At 43.3% G+C, this 23,332-nt stretch overlaps 1 protein-coding gene across 1 annotated transcript in view; it reads right to left on the reverse strand.

The window, feature by feature from the left end:
- Positions 1 to 23,332, reverse strand: part of ADAMTS6 (ADAM metallopeptidase with thrombospondin type 1 motif 6) — a 452,024-nt gene that overhangs the window by 71,492 nt on the left and 357,200 nt on the right. The window contains exons 13-15 of the mRNA XM_063963153.1: positions 22,309 to 22,454; positions 20,700 to 20,763; positions 2,083 to 2,185 (exon numbers count right to left, since the gene is read on the reverse strand). Coding sequence (XP_063819223.1) covers positions 2,083 to 2,185; positions 20,700 to 20,763; positions 22,309 to 22,454 — 313 coding nt within the window. The remainder of the gene's footprint in view (positions 1 to 2,082; positions 2,186 to 20,699; positions 20,764 to 22,308; positions 22,455 to 23,332) is intronic.

The raw sequence follows: 23,332 nt of genomic DNA on the forward strand, positions 1-23,332 counted from the left end.
ATTAAAGATGATGTGAAGATACAGGTGTGTCCACATACATCTTTCCTAAAAAAGCCCCGTTTAGGGTGTCACAGACTTTGCGTCTTCCTGAATACCTAGTACACTATAAGTAGCAAAACTAAGGACAAAGCAGTTGATGTACAGATGTGTCCTCTTACATCCTTGCTGCAGTCACGCTAAACAGACCTTGAAGTCGAGCCATGCCGTGGCGGGATGGTAGCTCGGCGCTACCGAGTCACACGGCATTCATGCATTATGTGTAGCGCGACTTGTAGCGCACGGAGCAGAGATGTAAGAGGACACATCTGTATCAGGCAGAGAAAATGCTTAATCTTTCTTTGCAAGGAAGTGGCTGAGCATTACGGTATTACTGAACTTCAAATGTAACCATAGGTGTTTGCAGGAGATAGATGCCTCCTGCTCAGATCTGTGCGTGCTGCGTCCAAAGATGCGGAATCAGATCACTATGGGTGCCCTTGGCCAGCCTGCGTCATCCGATGCTTACTGGGTGTCAGAACTGCTCTGCCGGGTCCAGGGAGTCTGCCTACGATGACAGGCACTGGATAAATGGTCCTAGACACTGCCCCTGCTCCACCCCACAGCAAGCCAATGAAGCTCAGGCTAAGGGGGAACTGTGAGCTATCGGCCAGGACCTGATCGGCACATGCGCAGACCTACAGCCATCAGGTTTGCTTACAGATCTAAATCAGGCCCTATATGAGAACTAAGAAGCAAAACTAAGAGAAAGTAGGAAAATTGAGGAATCGGTAATCACGCCATATGGCGGAAAGAGGGTAGGTGTATGAGGACACATCTGTAACATCCGACAGGTTGTCCTCCGCACCGTCCAATCGAGAGGAATCAGGTCACACACCAATCTATAGCAGTATGCATGTTTCTCTGATGCTAGTTTTCCAGCATTAAGGGGGACATGTACTAAGCAGTGATAAGAGCGGAGAAGTGAGCCAGTGGAGAAGTAGCCCATGACAACCAATTAGCTGCTCTGTTTATGCTTATAGTATGCAAATTATAAATGTTACGTCAGTGCTGATTGGTTGCCATGGCCAACTTCTCCACTGGCTCACTTCTCCACTTTTACCACTGCTTAGTACATGTCCCCCTAAGTTTTCAGATGTTCAGCATCCTGTATAGAGTCAGTACCAGTAGCACAATGAACCTGTAGGAGTGTCAGGGCAGGGTCCCCCAGCTGTATATTTCAGGTGCATGGACAACCCTTGTAACACTGGTTATTAGTGCTAAAATCTTGGCAGCAATAAATCAGAACCTGACTCAGAGTCATCTATGCACAAGAAGGTGCGCCGAGTCATTAGCATATTTTTGCGAGTCTGCCGACTACAAAATCGCAGCTGCGCATGCAAATGCACATCTCTGAATCAGGCCCTTAGGTACAGCTAATTCTTAAGGTGGGTGCACACTGATAACTATATATGCAGATCAACTGATCTGCAGATATATCTATGGACGGATCGGGCAGAATGCTGAGCATACACACTGCCCGATCTGTCGGGGACTGATGTCATGACCTGCCTGGGCATGTACACACGCCCGCCCAGTTCAGCTGTCAATCACCACGGGCGCCTCAGCATGTTTACGGGCGGTCAGCTGATCGCCTGTACACACACAGTGATGCGCCAATATATCGGTAGATATATTGGCCGTCGACTGTGCTGCAGGGCCAACGCGATGTGTCTGAGAACGACGGAGTTCACAGACATATCGCCCCTACACACTGCCCGACGGACCCGCGATATATCAACCGTTCAATAGAACGGCCAATATATCGGCCGGTGTGTAGTGATTATTAGAGTTTTGAATATGATACTATGGTGCAGATAAGCTAAGCCTAGGAGGGTGATAAAGTGGGCGGAGACAAAGCATCAGCCAATCAGCTACTAATTGCCATGTTGAAGTCTGTGTTTAAAAAATGACAGGAGCTGACTGGTTGGTAATTTATCTCTCTACACTTTATCACTCTCCAAGGCTTAGTACATCTGCCCCTTCATTAGAAAAGGGGTGTAGTGAGGTCTGAACATAGACATATCGGCCACAATAATACCTTACCTCCAGTGTAGGGTTTCCAGTTGTAATATTTCCCTCGAAAAGGCATATTATCAAAGTCTGCACACTGCTTTTCTCTGAAGTCACGAGACCCGGATGGACAAGGCTAAAAATAATAAAAACAAAACAAAAAACAACAGGTATATTATAATAATCATTCACTATGTCGTATCAGAACATCATATAGTGGAGTCGGGCCCAGTGATAACCAGTACCATCATTCAGACCTAATCCCTAGGGCCTAATCAATTGATTTTAAATGAAGTGTACTCAGTATATATGACTTACATTTTCAACTTTGTGCATTAGGAAAGCTTACATTGTTTTGATTGTACTTGATAGCTGCAGTTACTATTCTGTTATTCTTCCACTTAAACTGCTTCAGGCTAGAAAATATATAAATGGGAAACCAAATGGCCCAGTACCAAAAAAATATTTACAGGCTAATCTGAATCAGGCACAGCATATTCTTCCTAATTCCTCCAGGCGTATTCTACAGTAGCTCAAAAGCAACAAGGAAAAGAAAGCATCATAGCGCTCCTCGTACAATAATACATGTATAAAAATCCTTGGCAAATGAAAACATACAATGCATAAAAAAATAAAAGTCTTATCTGATGGAACAACGGACACTGGACACCTACAGCCATCATCACAAGTTCTAAACCACAATATACCAACGCGTTTCGTCCTGTCCAACACTTGTGGACAGTACGACTTCCTCAGAAGTCATACATTTTTTTTTTTATTACAGGGCCATTTGGTTTCACACATACAGTATATACAGTATATATATATATATATATATATATATATATATATATATATATAGTTATATGAACAGCCCGGCACTCTCTTAAATACTGAGATGCCCCGGTGCCCTCAGAGTAAATGGAACACTGTACAAAGAAAACTGCGGCACTCAAGGACTGCTGAAAAGTCACTGTATTAGATACAATACATCATTCATCGACGTTTCGGGGAATTTAACCCCTTTCTCAAGATGTGGAAGAGACAAGAAGAAAAAGAAAAACCCACTCACCTTTATAGGAGGAAGAAGAACCCGCCACAGCACCCGTGCGTGTAGACCCGGAGCTCCGTGTCCGGCGTGTGGGAGGCGCCTGGAGATGACGTGCCGTGACGTCCGTGCTGAGCGCGGAAGTCCGTTGCCTAGCAGCAGCAGACGCTGTACCCGCAGGCCGGAGGCTGGAGAACGGGGAGAGAGAAAGGACATAAAGCATAGCGCAATGCTCAAAAAACATAGTGTCTACATAAAAACACCAATCTATAACAGAATGGAGTAGAAATACCGACCCAGCACCATCTATGACTTGGATACATAGATGGTGCTGGGTCGGTATTTCTACTCCATTCTATGTTTTTTGAGCATTGCGCTATGCTTTATGTCCTTTCTCTCTCCCCGTTCTCCAGCCTCCGGCCTGTGGGTACAGCGTCTGCTGCTGCTAGGCAACGGACGTCCGCGCTCAGCACGGACGTCACGGCACGTCAGCTCCAGGCGCCTCCCACACGCCGGACACGGAGCTCCGGGTCTACACGCACGGGTGCTGTGGCGGGTTCTTCTTCCTCCTATAAAGGTGAGTGGGTTTTTCTTTTTCGTCTTGTCTCTTCCACATCTTGAGAAAGGGGTTAAATTCCCCGAAACGTCGATGAATGATGTATTGTATCTAATACAGTGACTTTTCAGCAGTCCTCGAGTGCCGTAGTTTTCTTTGTACAGTATATATATATATATATATAAAATATTTTCTTTCACGTTGGTGTTTGTTTTTGAGATACTGCACAAGGAGATGCTTGTTGTTGTTTGTGTTTTGTTTTTTAGATTTATTTAGCCTACAACAGGGTGTGCAAGTCGGGCTGTCCCTCTTACACAGTGGAGGGTTGGACTACTACATTCTAGACTGAATTTGGATTTATTCATTAGCACCACAGATTTGTATTATAACAGTGTAATTCTAATGTAATTTTACATAGCATGATTGTGGAGAAAGCCACTTTGTAAGCTTTCTCCACGGTGGTTCCCAATGTTTCTTGAATCACAGCGCCCTAGGGTATCAACGTTGGTTTTCATGGCCACCCACCCATAGGCTAGAAGTTTCTTATTGAGAAATACATTTTACAAAATTACATTCTGTAAATTGTGCTTGCCCGTCACCCTGAGCGTCAGTTATATGGCGGCGGACAGGGCTGCACTTCTGTTCGTCCACATATTTTATAATTGCCAGCCACCAGCACTGGTTTTGCCTCTCACAATGACCATAAATAATTTGATTTTGTCATAGACCACCAATCCGTGGCATCGCTGCAAGTGCCACAGCACCCAGTTATTAGGAACTACTCGGCTAAATCAATCTTCATGATACAGAGACTATAAATTCTCTAGGGATCATTACTGGTTCCTATTGAAATGAGCGGCTGCAACCTAATAAATAATGCTCTTAGGGCTTTTAAAAAAATGCCCACCTCTACTGGATATAGGTGTCAGGTCCTCTGAACGCCTTTAGATGGTCCCGTAACACTGTGCATCAACTGTTAAACCTCACAACAGCAAAAGAGTTGGCAAGCAGACTAAACTGTATCTTTAGTAATATTGGGCAGGCATAATACGATAGAGGTTATATAAACAGTTCTAAGTGTTACACCAGTTCCTCAACAGCTTTAATCTCCAATGCATGTCAAGGATCCCTTGGCAATTAATCCATCAGGTATCTCCTTATAAACACACATAAAAAACAGATGAAGAATCTCAAACGTAAACAGAGTTTTGGAGAAGCAGTTAAAGTTCTGCAGGGCCAGCTGTTTCTCAGTCTGTCCTGAGATGTGCCATTAGCCTCCTGCTAAGGGAATTATCCAAATGCTGTGCAACATAATGAAGCCCATCAACTACCAGTATAAATAATTTTATGAGGAACTCAGGAGAAAAGAGCGAGTTTCATGTTCAATATATACCTCAACCCACTAAAACTCTGTCCAGACCTAAAATCTGAAGCAGTGATTATTGATGAGGAGTGAAGTCTATGGTTTCTTTACAGGCAACTGTTGTTGGTATATGAAGAAGCACTGCCGTGCGGAGTACGGTGATCCCAGAGTGTCTTCTGCCAAGAGTTATCACGTCATTAGCCGGGGGCAATATTTAATGCATTGAGCTCTACCCTTTTGTGTAAAAAGATATATACTGTATATACACACACATTAACAATCTTATGCTCTATCTATATATATGATTTATATGTATAAATATAAGTCAGTCGCTTGTCCTGAGATGGATATGGACAGTGGGAGAGGCACCGTCCTCCAAAGGCTCTTTTTGCAGAGACAGGCCAGAGCAGGAGAGGGGACCAGTGACGGCATAGGTATTACACACACACACACACACACACACACACACACACACACACACACACATCTAACTGCAAGTCCTACTCTACCACCTAGACTTTTAAAAGCCTAGCCACTGCTATCACATCAGAGTCAAATTGAAAATATGCTTCCAGGGTTAAAAGCTCACCTGCCAACTAACTTATGTCTTTTATAGGTGAGACAGTCACCAACACCTCAATACATCAGTACATAAATAAATAATAATAACCTGTGTCAGCTGCTTCATTTGTGGTAATTTAGAAGCTGTGTTCAGACCGCCAGCTATGAACACGGTTTATTGGCACATGAGCGCGCATAACCTATGTTCATGTGCGTTCTGAAAGGTGGCAGGTATTTCAACCCTGGTAGCGACCCGGTATTTCAACCCTCGTAGCGAGCAGGGTTTAATTCCTTTTCAACCCGGCTCGATGTGCGGTGTGAACAGGAGCCGCGTCGATGTGACCCATTTCCCGGTAACTGTGTGTGTATTGGCTGCGCTTGGAGATCATGTGATCTCCAAGCGCCGTCACCGCTGACGTCACAAAACCAGCAATATGCCAGGTTGCAGACAGCGGTGGCGGGGCGCCTGAGGCTGGTCGCATAATGAGAGCTCTCGTGTCAGGCTCCCGGGTGTGACCCGTCTCAGGCGGTATGAAAGGTGTATAAGTGCCTGTGTTAGTGACATTTACATGTATGAAATGGGCACAGTAGCACAAAATAGTTACACTTGGACTGTAGTAAATTACTTTCACTGCATAGGTGTACTGAAAATAGTGGAGCACTCTTTGTGTCGGCAAGTGGGTCTCTTTTCCTCTGCTGTGCCATCTTTCCAGTGACATCTTTGGGAAGATGGTGCCATACTGTGAAGGCAATGACTGTAGCATTGCGCCAGAGCCTTTGCTCTCTTGTGCACAGGCGCCATCTTCCTGAATATCACTGGAAAGCTGGCTCCGCGGAGGAGGGACTTGCTCAGAAGTGGGAGCCCGCTGCTCACGATACACGTCCGTTTGCATTTTTATCAAAACAGCGTCCACCTCTGAATAGCCCCTAACATACGGTACGTTGCTTAGCTACATGAACATGGCATGGTGACGCGATGTGCGTGTATGACTAATAACACTGATGCAATAAAGTTTTATAAGATGAAACAATATTTTTACGTTTGCTTAGAAAACCATAAACGTCACCAGTGATCTGTGTTCTCAGCGGCATCTTCTTCCACTGCTGACAGTGGTGGGGATCGAGTTACAGCCATTGCCGCTAGACAATCTCTGAATCAGCAAGCTATGGTTTCCTCCCTATAACAAGTCTTGAGTGTTCTGGCTCTGCACAGTTGTTTCAAGCTTTATTTAAATCAACAGTCAAAACATTTGCTTAGACTGAACTAGCAATAGTCACTGGAGAAACATATTAATTCTATCGACGTGAGTTTTTGCAGATTTTGTAATACCTTTTATCATGCCTCAATACAAATTGTACACAGCTGTTGTGCACCAGCTCTTAAAGTTCATGCACCAGTGATTCCCCCTTCATATGATTATGCATTATAGAAAACTCATGTTTCCCTAGATGCAGTGAGGCTACTGTAGAAATGAGGGAGGAAAACAGGAAACTTGTCTAAATGGAAAAAATATAAATATCAAGAAAAGTCAAAAGGATAAAAAAAAAGCCCAAAAATGGTAAAGATTATTCTGGACCTTTTGGGAGGCACAATAGTATTGGGATGGGGGAAATTACAGGCTAGACGCAATAAATGAAACAATTCAACTAAAGATGGGCATATAAAGTACACGCCGATACTAAGGGGTATTATGTGCGGGTTCCATGAACTGGCGCAATCTTGCCGATTAAGGACCCTATTCAGTAAGGATTGCAAATTCTGCTTATTAGCAGAATTAGCAATCCTTTTGATGGCATGCTGGGGGCTGCCTATCGCAAGGCAAGGCTGCCCAGCATGCTAACCGCCGCTCCCCATCCCGCGCGACCACGCTGAAATTGGCAGGTCAATATGCTGACTGCATACATTACTGCTTACTACAGTAAGGAATCATCGGTCATCTTCTTGTGTACCTCTATAGGCTGCGTGGGGATCACATCACTGCTCGGTGCCTCCACAACAGATCTGAAAGGCTCTCCGATGCACTCCGCTGAGAAAAGAATGCTCCACTTGAGTGCTGTCCACTGGAGTGTAATGCTTGTACTAGCAAGACACGGCTTTTACTAGCAAGACACAACCAGTAAAAGCATTGCCCCTTTAAATATTGGGTAGAAACACAATCAGAAGCAATGGGTTTATCAACGCAACACTTCATGACTAAACCCCTTAGTGTGAAGGTTGTAAGGTATTATAATCTTTTATTTATAAAGCACTGACATAGGGCCTAATTCAGACCTGATCGCTGCTGTGCGTTTTCGCACAGCATCTGATCAGGTCTGAACTGCGCATGTGCTGGCGCCACAGTGCGCCGGCGCATGACAGACAGCTGACGGCCATCTCAGCCCTGCGATCACTTCTGTCTGATTGACAACCAGAGGCATTCGCTGGGCAGGGGGGCGGGACGGCGGCGCTTCGCTGCCGTTTTAGGGGCGCAGTCCAGGCAACGCAGGTGTGCCTGGACAGTGTGGGGGGTGGGCCACGGTGGCTGCGTGATGTCACAAGCACCCGCTGCAACCCGGACAGCAACGACTAACTCCCTGCCAGCGCGCAGGAGCTGCGCTGGCTGGGAGCTACTCTAAGTACAAAAGCATCGCCGCTGTGTGATGCTTTTGTACTTGTGCGGCGGGGCAGAGCCAGACCTGCGGGGTGGACTAGCCCTGTGCTGGGTGTTTCCCTGCATGTCTGAGTAACTGTTCGTAGCCGTGCAAAATTTTGCACGGCTATGATCAAATCTGAATAAGGCCCATAGGGGGTCATTCCGAGTTGTTCGCTCGCAAGCGGATTTTAGCAGATTTGCTCATGCTAAGCCGCCGCCTACTGGGAGTGAATCTTAAAATTGCGAACGATGTATTCGCAATATTGCGATTACACACCTCGTAGCAGTTTCTGAGTAGCTCCAGACTTACTCGGCATCTGCGATCATTTCAGTGCTTGTCGTTCCTGGTTTGACGTCACAAACACACCCAGCGTTCGGCCAGACACTCCTCCGTTTCTCCGGCCACTCCTGCGTTTTTTCCGGAAACGGTAGCGTTTTTTCCCACACGCCCATAAAACGGCCTGTTTCCGCCCAGTAACACCCATTTCCTGTCAATCACATTACGATCGCCAGAACGATGAAAAAGCCGTGAGTAAAATTCCTAACTGCATAGCAAATTTACTTGGCGCAGTCGCAGTGCGGACATTGCGCATGCGCATTAAGCGGAAAATCGCTGCGATGCGAAGATTTTTACCGAGCGAACAACTCGGAATGACCCCCATAGTACACAGCACTGCACAATCAGGAGATCATTAACACAAGCAAATTACAAAACAGAACGTAGAAATGGTCTTGCCTAAATGATCTTGGGGAACATGAAAAACAGAAGGTAGCTGAATAGTAATTGTAGTTAGTAGGGGAAATGAATGTGACTACTGTAATACTGTAAAGTAGCGCCATTATCAGCTCCTAATATTAAAGCAGCCACTGGCAGGTAGTGCATCAGTGATGGAATGTGGAGAAGCCCCGGACAGCGGAGACATGAAACATGGACCAGTCACCGTAGAAATCTTAAAAGACTCAGCGGCTGGCACTCATGACCGTCCTACACCATTTATTACAACTGATCCTTCTTCCTCTTCTGGTTGAAGAACAGGTTTTTGCTTTTGTGGTGCTAGATACAGTACTATTAGCTGTGTGGCAGGTGTTTTTCTTTACTGACGTTCTCGCTGATGGGAGAAAAACCTGGACAGTGTTCGCTGACAGCTGCGGTCACCATGGAAAGATGTAGATGGCAACAGCAATGACAGTCGTTATCCGCCCCTTAACAGGGCTCCGGCGTGCCTTGTGCCCCCCCCCCAGTGGGTGAGAGCTCCTACCAGCTGTACAGGCTGCATAGACTGAGCACCAAAAAACACTCTGGCCAGGCCTGTAGTAGCGATACTAGCTCCAGGGTGCTGTTTCAGGGGCCAGATACAGGTCCTGAGGGTCTGCGACATTGCTGCCCCCTATGTGACGACACTGCTCACACATCACTCTGGTTGCTCGCATTGGATCCAGCTGCTGACCTGAGATGGTATCCAGTGGATCATTGAAATAATTTTGTCCTCAATTAAATGACCACGCTCCTGTGTCTTTTCCTGCTCCCTTTATTAATTATGAGTAGTTTAAAATGTGTGGGGAGTTGAGGATGTGGGGGTATGGCCCCATGCTGGTCTAAATGACAGCCATATCTATATGCTGTTCTCCATAAATTTGCACCGGTTTACTCCAGGTGCCCCGTCTCCCTCCCACATTCCAAACACAAAGAGGGCTGGCTCCTGACAAAATTAACCCTACTGTTCATGGGATAGAGGATTTAGACCGTAAGCTCCGACGGGACAGGGAGTGATGCAAATGATTAAATGTTCTCTGTAAAGAGCTGCGTAATATGTTGGCACTATATAAATAAAGGGTAATAATAATAATCATCAGCCATGTGCCATGTGTTCCACAGCTTTCTGCAAAATATATTGTAGCATCTGACAAGTGTGCACAGACCTAGTGACGATGAAAACAAATGTCTCCCAACAAGCTTAATACAGCTGGATGATCCATGCCAACTGGACTCATGACAAAAGGACAGGCTGATCCAGACAGTTTTCTTTTTTTTTTTTTTACTTTTAGCAGCGGCATTAACAAACCCATTATATAGAACACTACAAATAAATAGCAAAAATGTAGTCGTAAAAACTAGATGAGTCAAAGTGGATAATCATTAGGTTGAAGAAAGTATAAGTTATAACAAGTGTTGGCACTTTTACTGTATGCACTGCACCGATTAGCAGAAGAGCAGCTTCCTAAGGTTAGTCTAGCTCTTCCTACAAGAGCAGGATCAAGGACAATCTCGTGTTCATCACTTGGTCTCTTTGCGTTTCTCATGTCCATAGTTTGGCAAGCATCCGATGTTTATGATGGTTACAAGACTAATTTCAAACTGGTCTACTCAGAATTAAGCAAGTTTGGGACACTTTGTGCAAATGAGAATACTGAGCATTGAATGCATCAGGTTTTCCATAGAGAAAATGACCGTACTGTTACTACTGAGATGGTAGGTGCTCAGTTTGGGCTAGCACATTTGCTGTCCTTTAAAAAAAATAAAAAGCAAAACTACAGTGGACTTTTTACAGATCACTTGAATCAGACTTAGGTTGTAGTTTAAAAAAGTTGACAGACATTCATGATGTTGACATTGTCGATAGGCAATGAAACAGTGAAATGTCGACATTAGGATTAGGCTGCAGGCAGGAGGGTTAGGCTGTCTTTAGTCTGCGTGGGGAGATTAGGGTTAGGCTGTGGATGAGGGGAAGGAGGGGTTTAAGGTTAGCACTTGAGGGAGGGTTAGGGATAGGGATTAGATTTATTGGAGAAATGCTCACCGGAACTCCAGAGGATCGGAGGTCTGACCTGGAAGTGACGGTCACATGACCACCAGGGCCCAGAAGACGCTGCTGGAACCACAGCAGCTCCACAATGAGAAAATAAGTCACCGCTGGGTCATCAGGATGATATGTCATCATTCTAACATGCTGATATTCCAACATTGTCTACATGATGACTGTAGATATGGTCAACATGGACATGTTGACATTTTCATGTCGATGTAATGAATGTTGACATTATGACTTTACGCATATCATAATCAACCCATCAGACTCTGCTACAAGCAAGTGTAGACGGTTGCGATTTTGCATGCAAAGGTAGCACTACCAAGACCTTCGTCCTTTACCTGGCCATCTCACCAAAGCTACCATGTCCCTGCTTCTTTAAAATAAAAATATCTACTTTACCTTTCACTGATGCGTTGCAAAGAGAGTCACTAGGGTTACGGCAGATATGCACACAAAAATCTAGTTGTTCAACCTAATCAACAAGTAACTGAATCAGGGGTACATACTGGACATATCCAATTGTTCTGGAATTGGGCCAAATGCCCAGTTTGCATTCAATGTAGTCATCAGGCGAACCAGATTTTCCTACATGCCCCAATCAAATCCAATCATGATTTCATCAGGCAAATCCAACAGTCTAAAATCTGAAACAGCCAGATTTCTATGTGTCTACTTTAAGTTTTAAATATCTTGCTCAGCTCTCCAATTCTCATGGCTGCTTGTAGAAACAGAAGATGGTTGGTGTCATAGGGAGCAATGATCCCTAGGGTTGTTTTATTTTCACAGCTGAACATTATATGCGCTCATGAAAAAAGAGCCATTACATAAGGGGTTGCCAGAAAAATAAAGAGAGGAGATATTTAATAAAGTTAAATCCCTAAATAGGAATAATTTGTAGAAGGCATGGAATGCATTACATAAAAATGATGTGTGCCATTGAATTGAAAATATTAATTAATTTAGCATTATCCTGTTATTTACCGAGCAAAGACTATTTGTCAAAGCATGACTACAGTATTGTCAATACTTACTTAATGATAGTTATACAGTAGTAACTGACTCACTATTGTAACATATAACAATATCCTTTCAAACTCCTTGGTAATTACAGCTTATTTGTGTTTTATTTCCTACCGCAGCATGTCAAGTCTGTGGATTTGGAAGGTGAAACGATCGCACTTTTGAAAAATATGAGAAACATACCAAAATGCTAAGGGAAGTCTCAATATTTGTGAATTACACCATAAGACTAGTAAAACATTGTGTTCCCTGAGCAGTATGATGCTGCCTTTGGTATGTGGGACTTAGCTGCAAAGGAAAATTACAGAGGAAAAAACAAGAAGTAATAATTCCTTTTGGGTATAGCCATTAAAATGCAAAGGTTACTTTATGAAACAAGAAAAACTCTCAGAAACGTAACTAGTATATTCCAAAAACAATTCTCTTTAAAGCAAGGGTTTTTAGTGTAATGTCTGCCTTTAAACTGATCAATGCTGAGTGCAAAGGCAGTGAAAATGACTATAGTTATTTACTAATATTGCTTTAACGTGTATATTTGCACTAAACCTTTCACAGTCTTCAGTAACTTGCACTAGACAGAATAAAGCGAACGCCTCTGATAGATTTCTGTGGGTAACTGCACTTTGGTGCTACATAACCAGTCGTATTAAAACTAATGTGTTTAACAGGCTAATATTTTTTTCCAAAAATGTTGCCACAATGTTCTATTTTGTAAAAATAATAATAATAATAATAATAATAATGAAAAAGATATTTATATAGCATCTCTCTCCCAATAGGGCTGCTTTACATTTGCCTTTACAACACAAAATACAACAAGGGACATTACTGAAATGGTTTCGTAAACAGGTAAAATTATTTATATAATCGCTATTTAAGGCTTAATTAAGTTTAAATAGCTATAATTTACATCATGTAATAATAATAATAATAATAATAATAATAAAAAAACACATAAATTTTGAGATCATTTCTTAGATAATATAGTTTTACAGTTTAAGTAGAGCACAATCGTGGGTATGCGGCAGTAGCGGTCCCGGATCTCCTCCTCTTAAGACTCTGGCTTCGAATCACCCGCTCGGTCACCTCCGCGTCCCGGCTCGCGTCTCCCGGGTTACAGTCCCGACAACATGTAGACTCGTGCAGGATGTAACAGCCTTCATTTGTATAAAACAAAATAATAAAACCATGTATAAAATATATATATACCAATCTAATCATTACATTTAGAAGACATTCCTCCGACTTCTAAATGTAATAATTAGATTGGTATATATATTTTATACATGGTTTTATTATTTTGTTTTATACAAATGAAATATTCTGGATGTCTGTATAAGTATTAACAGTGGATTGGGAATGATATCAGGTGTTGATTGTTATATTTAAATGATCCTCCATTGCAACTAGCCACGCCCATTGACGAAGGCTAGTGCCGAAACGCGTTTGGGGAGAGAGACACCGAGCCGCGGTTACAGCCTGCACAAGTCTACATGTTGTCAGCACTGTAAGCCGGGAGCCGAGACGCGGAGGTGACCGAGCGGGTGATTCAGAGCTGGAGTCTTAAGAGGAGATCCGGGACCGCTACTGCCGCATACCCACGATTGTGCTCTACCTGGGCGATGACTGATGTGACATGCTGTATTATTGTGTTTTTAATGTACGTTTAACTTTCAAGTAAACTGGGATCTCTTAAAAAAAACGTCATTACACTATCTACGCTCCTTTTTATTTCTGTTACTATATATATATATATATATATATATATACACTGCTAGAAAATAAATAAAGGGAACACTTAAACAACACAATATAACTCCAAGTCAATCACACTTCTGTGGAATCAAACTGTCCACTTAGGAAGCAACACTGATTGACAATCAATTTCACATGCTGTTGTGCAAATGGAATAGACAACAGGTGGAAATTATAGGCAATTAGCAAGACACCCCCAATAAAGGAGTTGTTCTGCAGGTGGTGACCACAGACCACTTCTCAGCTCCTATGCTTTTTGGCTGATGGTTTGGTCACTATTGAAAGCTGGCGGTGCTTTCACTTTAGTGGTAGCATGAGACGGAGTCTACAACCCACACAAGTGTCTCAGGTAGTGCAGCTCATCCAGGATGGCACATCAATGCGAGCTGTGGCGAGAAGGTTTGCTGTGTCTGTCAGCGTAGTGTACAGAGCATGGAGGCGCTACCAGGAGACAGGCCAGTACATCAGGAGACGTGGAGGAGGCCGTAGGAGGGCAACAACCCAGCAGCAGGACCGCTACCGCCGCCTTTGTGCAAGGAGGAACAGGAGAAGCACTGCCAGAGCCCTACAAAATGACCTCCAGCAAGCCACAAATGTGCATGTGTCTACTCAAACGATCAGAAACAGACTCCATGAGGGTGGTATGAGGGCCCGACGTCCACAGGTGGGGGTTATGCTTACAGCCCAACACCGTGCAGGACGTTTGGCATTTGCCAGAGAACACCAAGATTGGCAAATTCGCCACTGGCGCCCTGTGCTCTTCACAGATGAAAGCAGGTTCTCACTGAGCACATGTGACAGACGTGACAGAGTCTGGAGACGCCAAGGAGAACGTTCTGCTGCCTGCAACATCCTCCAGCATGACCGGTTTGGCAGTGGGTCAGTAATGGTGTGGGGTGGCATTTCTTTGGGGGGGCCGCACAGCCCTCCATGTGCTCGTCAAAGGTAGCCAGACTGCCATTAGGTACCGAGATGAGATCCTCAGACCCCTTATGAGACCATATGCTGGTGCGGTTGGCCCTGGGTTCCTCCTAATGCAAGACAATGCTAGACCTCATGTGGCTGGAGTGTGTCAGCAGTTCCTGCAAGACAAAGGCATTGATGCTATGGACTGGCCCGCCCGTTCCCCAGACCTGAATCCAATTGAGCACATCTGGGACATCATGTCTCGCTCCATCCACCAACGCCACTTTGCACCACAGACTGTCCAGGAGTTGGCGGATGCTTTAGTCCAGGTCTGGGAGGAGATCCCTCAGGAGACCATCCACCACCTCATCAGGAGCATGCCCAGGCGTTGTAGGGAGGTCATACAGGCACGTGGAGGCCACACACACTACTGAGCCTCATTTTGACTTGTTTTAAGGACATTACATCAAAGTTGGATCAGCATGTAGTGTGTTTTTCCACTTTAATTTTGAGTGTGACTCCAAATCCAGACCTCCATGGGTTAATAAATTTGATTTCCATTGATAATTTTTGTGTGATTTTGTTGTCAGCACATTCAACTATGTAAAGAATATTTCATTCATTCAGATCTCGGATGTGTTATTTTAGTGTTCCATTTATTTTTTTGAGCAGTATATATATATATATATATATATATATATATATATATATATATATATACACATATATAATTGCATAAGGTCGGTCCAGTCTCCTCAGTGTGCACGCAGTGGAAGTGGGGGCAGAGCCGTGGACTCAAAGAGAGCTGAGACGTCCCTCTGATATTGACGGTCGCTAGAACATTATCTTCTGGTAGCCTCCCAGCGTGTGTTTCTGACTGGTCGCATCAGAACCATGTTAGGGAAAGACCAGCAAGTGCACACCTCCCATTCGTCCATATTTCAGCGGAACGACACACTTCTCCACCTAAAACATATCACCACAGGGGGCGTGAACTCGGGTTACGCTCTTTAGCGCGCCTATCTGGAACTTCTAAAAGTTGGGTGGTATGTATGTGGTTAATGGCCAATAAGTGCACGTAAGCAGGAGTGAAAAAAAAATAAAAATCTCCCTACATATTTTGCATTTGTACATGCATTTAACTAGTGTTGTGGTGTGTTAGTTTAATGACACTTGAGCAGAAAGGCTTTGGAACATCTCTCTGAATTCTATCTGCTCTGTGTACTTTAAAGACTCCTCCACCCCATGCTCACATGGCATGCTGAGAGCTGGAAGCCTGTGTCTGTGTAACTGGCAGACATATTTTGTAACATCCAGGAAACTACTGAAAAGGAGATAATGGCCCTCATTCCGAGTTGTTCGCTCTGTAATTTTGTTTGCATCGCAGCGATTTTCCGCTAATTGCGCATGCGCAATGTTCGCACTGCGACTGCGCCAAGTAAATTTGCTAAGAAGTTTGGTATTTTACTCACGGCATTACGAGGTTTTTTCTTCGTTCTGGTGATCGTAGTGTGATTGACAGGAAGTGGGTGTTTCTGGGCGGAAACTGGCCGTTTTATGGGTGTGTGTGAAAAAACGCTGCCGTTTCTGGGGAAAACGCGGGAGTGGCTGGAGAAACGGGGGAGTGTCTGGGCGAACGCTGGGTGTGTTTGTGACGTCAAACCAGGAACGAAACTGACTGAACTGATCGCAGTGGCAGAGTAAGTGTGGAGCTACTCAGAAACTGCTAAGAAATTTCTATTCGCAATTTAGAGAATCTTTCGTTCGCAATTTTGCTAAGCTAAGATTCACTCCCAGTAGGCGGCGGCTTAGCGTGTGCAATGCTGCTAAAAGCAGCTTGCGAGCGAACAACTCGGAATGAGGGCCAATGATTGGTAGAAGAACAGCCAAGCAAAACAGCTATCAGATATATGCTTAAAGTGTTCTTAATGTGCTATTTAATAATCATTTAAAAGAAATAAACCATGGTATATGGGATTGCTGCTTTAATCAGCAGGGACACGGGAGACTTCTAAACTCCCACAGGTCAGTAGATTTAGTAAAACCATGTAGTGCAACGCAGCAGAGTGTTACGTCTATCACACAGCTGCTAGTGACATTTTTCATTTCCTGGCTTTTAGTCTGCATTAGGAATTTTCTAAATTAATAAGCATTGCTTCATAAGAATGCACAGCCTTCTAAAACACAAGAAAGAGTGGCCTGGAGGAGTAATGTAATTTTCATGTAAGAAGAACAGTCGGGGAAGGGAGATGAATTAGTTCATTCGAGAGAATTAGGAGGCTTTTTTTCCCCTTTTTACAAAGAGCAGAATCAGCAAAGAGTTATGTCTTTAAAAATTATTAAAGAGATGATGAATGCTGACACTGTGCATAAACGGTTGGAGAAAAACAGCAGGTTTAAGCAACACATTTGTCATGCACACGCTGTCATGTTCTCAGACGGATAAAGCTAGCATTAATCAAGTGTGGGGTGCCGAAATCCCAACAAGCACCTCACTCGGTCATAAGCGGTTCATGCCTCAGTCTAAAAACCCGACTCTGTGGAACAAGCCACAAATAAGGCAGCGGCTGCAGTTAATGTATTAAAAGTAAGCTCACAGAATAGAAAAACCTGTCCCATTAGAATACATGTCCGACACTCAATGGCGACTCTATGCTCACTAACATTGTGCTAGGCACAAACCAACAAACATCCATGTTCTTCTTCCTCTCTCATTGGACACTGCACATGTCTGGACAGCACCATCATGTTAATCATATTTTCTGCTACAGGCACCTAGTATATAGTAACTCAGGGTCGGACAGGCCCACAGGGGTACAGGGGAACCATCGGTGGGCCCTACTGCCTAGTGGTGCCCAACCTCCTTCTCTAGGGAAGAGGTTCCAGACTGTGCACTATACATTATGCATATGTTCCATTATAATGTACAGGGCTATGGTGTATTTTCTATCATGCATTGCTGTTATTAATCTGCTATATTATCATTGCATGCACCGGTGTGCACTGGCAATATTGACTATATATATATATATATATATATATATATATATATATATATCTATATCTCTATATCAAGGGCCCCTGCCCATGCAGTCTCTAATGGTTAGGTGAACCAATGTAGTGGTTGGCCACACCTCTATGCATGGTGCATGGGCCCCTACCACTGCATTCCCCTGGTAGGCCCTTCATGTCCCAGTCCGACACAGTAATAACATATACTATTTAAAAATAACTACATATACAGTAGTACTAGCATCATTATAAACCTTTGCATATTACCCTTACTAAATAAGCACTTAGGGGCTTATGTATTAATACTGGCACAATTATTAACGGTCCATATTGCTACAGACTTTTTCATTTTGATTTAAGGTTTTTGTGCGCTATGTACTAAGTGTAACTTGCATGGACAGCGGATGAGATAACCACCCTGCGAGTTATATCCTGGCCACATCGGGGGAGAGTCTTTCATATCTTTCCAGAGCCGTATGGAGGCTGCAGGAGAGATTACTCCTTCTGAGGATGGAGTAAACCAGTGATCTCAAGGATCCCCAACAGTTCAGGTTTTCCAGGTCTCCTCACAGAATCATAAGTGAAATAATTAGCTCCACCTGTGGATCTTTTAAAATGTGTCAGTTAGCAGGGCCGTAACCCAGGTGTGTGGGAAGTGCAGGGTAGGGGGCGCTGTTGGCAGCACTTGTCAATTATGAATTATCTAATTAATTTAACTTGCAGCTTCCCGCCTTTTTGAAGCCCAGCATCTTTTGACCGCCCTCGTCTCCTACCCCCACCCATTTTTTTGCTAATACCTATGCAGCATTCATGGACTTCCATGAATTCCAGGCTGGAGAGTTTTAACTATTTGAAGCTTACCTTGTGAGGGGGTGATCAGCGTTGCGGCTGGGAAAATCCATGTAGTGTGTTGTTTCAAGGGATGGGATGTGTAGCTACACACTACATGGATCTGCTCGATTATGGTGCTGGCTATTTTTAATTTTTTTTTTTGAAGGTAGCTTCATTTAGTTAGAAATCTAAATTTTTATGCGGGATCAAGTAGCTCGGTGAGTCGGGTGTTTGTCTGGGATGCAGCAAGTTGTGAGTTTGAGTCCTGGGGGAGTTTGGGAACCACTGGCATAAACCAACAGAAAAGCTTAGCTTTGATAATAATGGGGACTGTGGTCTATAGCACTTTTTGCAGACGTTTTCTGTGAAATATCCTGCATTAGGGCTGCTAGTACATAGTGGGGACACATAAATGTAGGCAGAAACTGAAGTCTCTACATCATTTTAAGGAAGAAAAAAAAAGAGAATATTCATAAATAGGCCCCTATAACCTCTAAGAAACATATCTTCTTATTGTTCTTTTCTGGAGAACTTGAGTGATTTGAACATTCTAGGACAATAAATAACGCTCCATATAAATATACAGAGAAACTGGAGAGAATTTCACTTTGGAGAGTTTGTTCTTATTAACACTTTACCAGATGTCAATCTCACCTTGTTATAACATAAATATGAAAATGGCGAACATTTCAAATGATCAAAATCCTAATTATTTCATTTTATACCTGTTCCAATTAAATTGCGGTATTGTAGCTTGGAATATTTATTTAAAGTTAGTACTATGGTTCAAGGAGTCAGAGAATAGGCTACCGAAACCAAGATCAGAAACGCAGTCAGAATTACTGAATCCTCTTTTGCATGAATTCATTTATCTTTTGCTGAACATACCAGTTATTATAGTAAAGTTGGGTGGTATCTGACAGCAGAGGTGAAAGGGTGCCGCACTTACTGTATCTGCCACTGCGCGCAGCCATGAATGGGTGTATAGGGAGGTATGAGATAATTTTAGAAGTTGTAATTAATGTATCAAACAATTCATTGGAATATTCCAGGAACTGGGTTCGTGACTATTAAAAATATATACTGTACTTTTTATTCTAGGGATGGGGCGTTTTACTAATAGTTTTAGGCCACAGTGCTCCCAAAACATTCAGGACAGACCATGGATCCGCGGAATGACAAGCCAGACCTCAAGTACAGAACTGAACAATCAGGAACCTCAAAAGGCCCATGATATTTAGGGTGGTGCACACATGAAAGCCACTAAACTAAATATGCTAAAGGATGGCTTATGCCAAGCACTAAGGAACAATAAATAAACAGGATATTAATCTTTTTTTGCCATAGTATTTAATGCCAGGAACGGGCTGGGCTGTCTGGTTTCCTGATCCTAACCACGTATGTGTGAGTAACTCTGAAGACCAAAGTAAGATATAAAGATAATGCTGGGATATGCCAGTGGTTCGAGGAGAACAATGAATAGTGGTGAGCGTAACATGTGCATACACCTCTTGGTGGGAATTTCCGCCAAACCTTCAAACTCCAAGCACTCACTGCTACCTACTGTGTCAAGCCTTTAAAGAGCAGGTGCCCATAGCAGCATCTAGTCTACACATTGCAGTGCCTGATAAGACAGTGTCATAGTTGTTGTTTCACTTATAATAAAGGGAGCTTCCACTGCTGGGGAGAGGTAAGGGGTGCACTCCTACATGGAATAATCCGATCATTTGTTGACCAATCCAATGTAACCAACAAATTGCTTTTATGTACAACTTCCAATAAGGGGCTCAACGCTAATTGCTGATTGATTGCTAAAGATCATTGTACATTTGCACCTTGTAAGTGAACAACACCTCATGCGTCACATTAACTGAAGCAATAACATAGGGCTGCTATTTGTTTGCATGCTTTCACGCTTCTGCTTTTCCCAAGTTCCAACATTTATTAAATTGGAACAACAGGCCTCTCATTCAACTATTTTATTTTTTGCAGTGTGCGGATGTAATTTCCTTTACCCCGGTGTTTAATGACATACCACATGCATAGAAGGGAAAGGGAGGAGAGTTGCGTTGCGGCAGGAGGAAATGCTGGTGCCTGCCAATCAAAGAGTTCTTACCAGTGAGTAATGCAGTGAACATTGCTAACAGTTACTTACATCAGTGTTACATGAGCGGTACCGCTTTCTCTCTCCCAGGCAATATTTTCCTCCACCTGAAGGCCTGTAAAAAACACACTGTGCATTACTTCTGTATGCCTTGCATCTTAACAATATCATCAACTGGACACTGTGATATTCAAATAGAACAACATTATTGTAAATCAGACTTCACCATGCACTAGAGGTGGCGGTAATAAAAAGACAATATGACCTTTTCTTATTGACTCTTCCAGCCCCCCCGCATGGTTGAAAAGGGAAAAGAGTCAGACTGGCAGAGACTATAAAAGACAAACACGTATCCTTGTGTTTCAGCTAACTCCCCGTCTCTGGGTGATATTTGGGATAATAATACTATAATGCAATTAAATCTAGCTGTACGAGTTGTGCTTAGCATGACAACGCAAAGGTGGTTTTGATTTTCTAAACTTTCTACTGAGAATAGACATATAAGAAAACTATTCAGGAGCAAAGCAGAGGTGGCCATTTACTTGTGACACTGTATAGGCAAACACAGGGGGAAGTTCCAGTTACCCGCAACACCCCAGCTAGATGCTCAAATAATGACCACCTAGCAGTAGTGTATAATACGAATTTGCTAGAGCTGTGATCACATTATTCAGCATAAGGGACAGAACAGAACTACAGCAGGGTCTCCCACCAAATCTGGTGTGTGTGTGTGTGTGTGTGTGTGTGTGTGTGTGTGTGTGTGTGTGTGTGTGTGTGTGTGTGTGCGTGTGTGTGCGTGTGTGTGTGTGTGTGTATGAGCGCTCAATCAGCACACCAGCCCTACTGCTGCATATAACCGATTATGGCCCTTTATACTGTATGACTGAAGTATTATATACACCGTCCTCGCCATGGTTTCATGGATTGGCCACAGGCATTCTAAAATCAAGCATTTAGAACCACCCGTCTAGAAATCCTGCATTTGCCCCTGTAAAAGGAAATGAACTGATATTGCACATGCCTTTTACATTATTTAGAAGAAAAATACTGAATGTATATGAGCAGGTCAAGAATAATCCAATATCTTTGGTCACTATTCACCCCTAATAAAAGGCAACAGATACTTCTGTATATTTAACCAACCATATATTCGTATAAGCATTACTTGCACAGATGACTAGTTTAATAAATGACAAGTCATTAGCTCACTGTAAGGCAACTTCTGTACCGTGAGCATGGTCTGTATAGGTTATGGATCTCATATCGGAGTTGAGTGTAAGCATATGCATCATACTGTATGCATCAATACGTGCCTTAAAGAAAAGGAGAGCTGATGTGATCGCTGGGCATTCTGGCTGCACTTGTGGCCAAATTAGTAGAGATTTTGGAATGTTTATTGGTGTCCCAGAATCCATTACCAATATATGATTACTGCAATTTATTAATCAATAATTATATATGTAGGACTTCAAATCTATCCTACAGTATGCCGCTGTTCCATCATTTTCTACAATCAATATCTGAGCATGTTGCAGCTCATGAATGACCAGCCTTCACAGATTGGCCAAAATGATAACATTTGCAAAAAAACATGAAACCACAAATCTAGACAGGATCCAAATGGTCTTTAGGTTGGCTCAGGCTTACTTTAGCTACTTACGCTGGACTGTCACAGTGTCTTATAGATGATGAGACGCCCCCACCGCAAGTCCTGGTGCACTCTCCCCATACTGACCACGGACCCCAATCTCCGTCTATGCTCTTCGGCCAGGTCCCAAAGCTTACGCATTCCCCCTGATAACACCACTAAAAAGAAACAACCCAGAGAGGACACGAGGGTTAGCGTAATGTGTAAAAGGACAAATAGATGCTCAAACAGTGTTCCAATACATGCCTTAACAATCTATGGGATACTAATACAACATTTTTTTCCCTCCTCTTTTCTCTTCTTTTAAAACGATGGGGCGAAAATAAATATGTAATCTGTAAATGTTCTACAATTATCACCGGAATGGTCATCAGCTCTCCAGGATGGGCTCTTGTGATCATCACTTTTAAAATACATTGTGCGCTCCAGTGGTTCCCACACGCTTGTGAATCACGGCACTATAGAGTATCAGCATTTTCATGGCACCCATAGGCTAAAACTTTCTTACTGAGAAGTTCATAAAAAAAATATTAACTTAAGAAAATTGTGCTTATCTGCACCCTTAGGTTAATTTATGGGGCGGTGGTAAAAATAAGAATTTACTTACCGATAATTCTATTTCTCGTAGTCCGTAGTGGATGCTGGGAACTCCGTAAGGACCATGGGGAATAGCGGCTCCGCAGGAGACTGGGCACAAAAGTAAAGCTTTAGGACTACCTGGTGTGCACTGGCTCCTCCCCCTATGACCCTCCTCCAAGCCTCAGTTAGGATACTGTGCCCGGACGAGCGTACACAATAAGGAAGGATTTTGAATCCCGGGTAAGACTCATACCAGCCACACCAATCACACAGTACAACTTGTGATCTGAACCCAGTTAACAGCATGATAACAGAGGAGCCTCTGGAAAGATGGCTCACAACAACAATAACCCGATTTAGTTAACAATAACTATGTACAAGTATTGCAGACAATCCGCACTTGGGATGGGCGCCCAGCATCCACTACGGACTACGAGAAATAGAATTATCGGTAAGT

The sequence above is a fragment of the Pseudophryne corroboree genome, chromosome 1 (genome assembly GCF_028390025.1).
Source record: "Pseudophryne corroboree isolate aPseCor3 chromosome 1, aPseCor3.hap2, whole genome shotgun sequence".
Taxonomy (NCBI): domain Eukaryota; kingdom Metazoa; phylum Chordata; class Amphibia; order Anura; family Myobatrachidae; genus Pseudophryne; species Pseudophryne corroboree.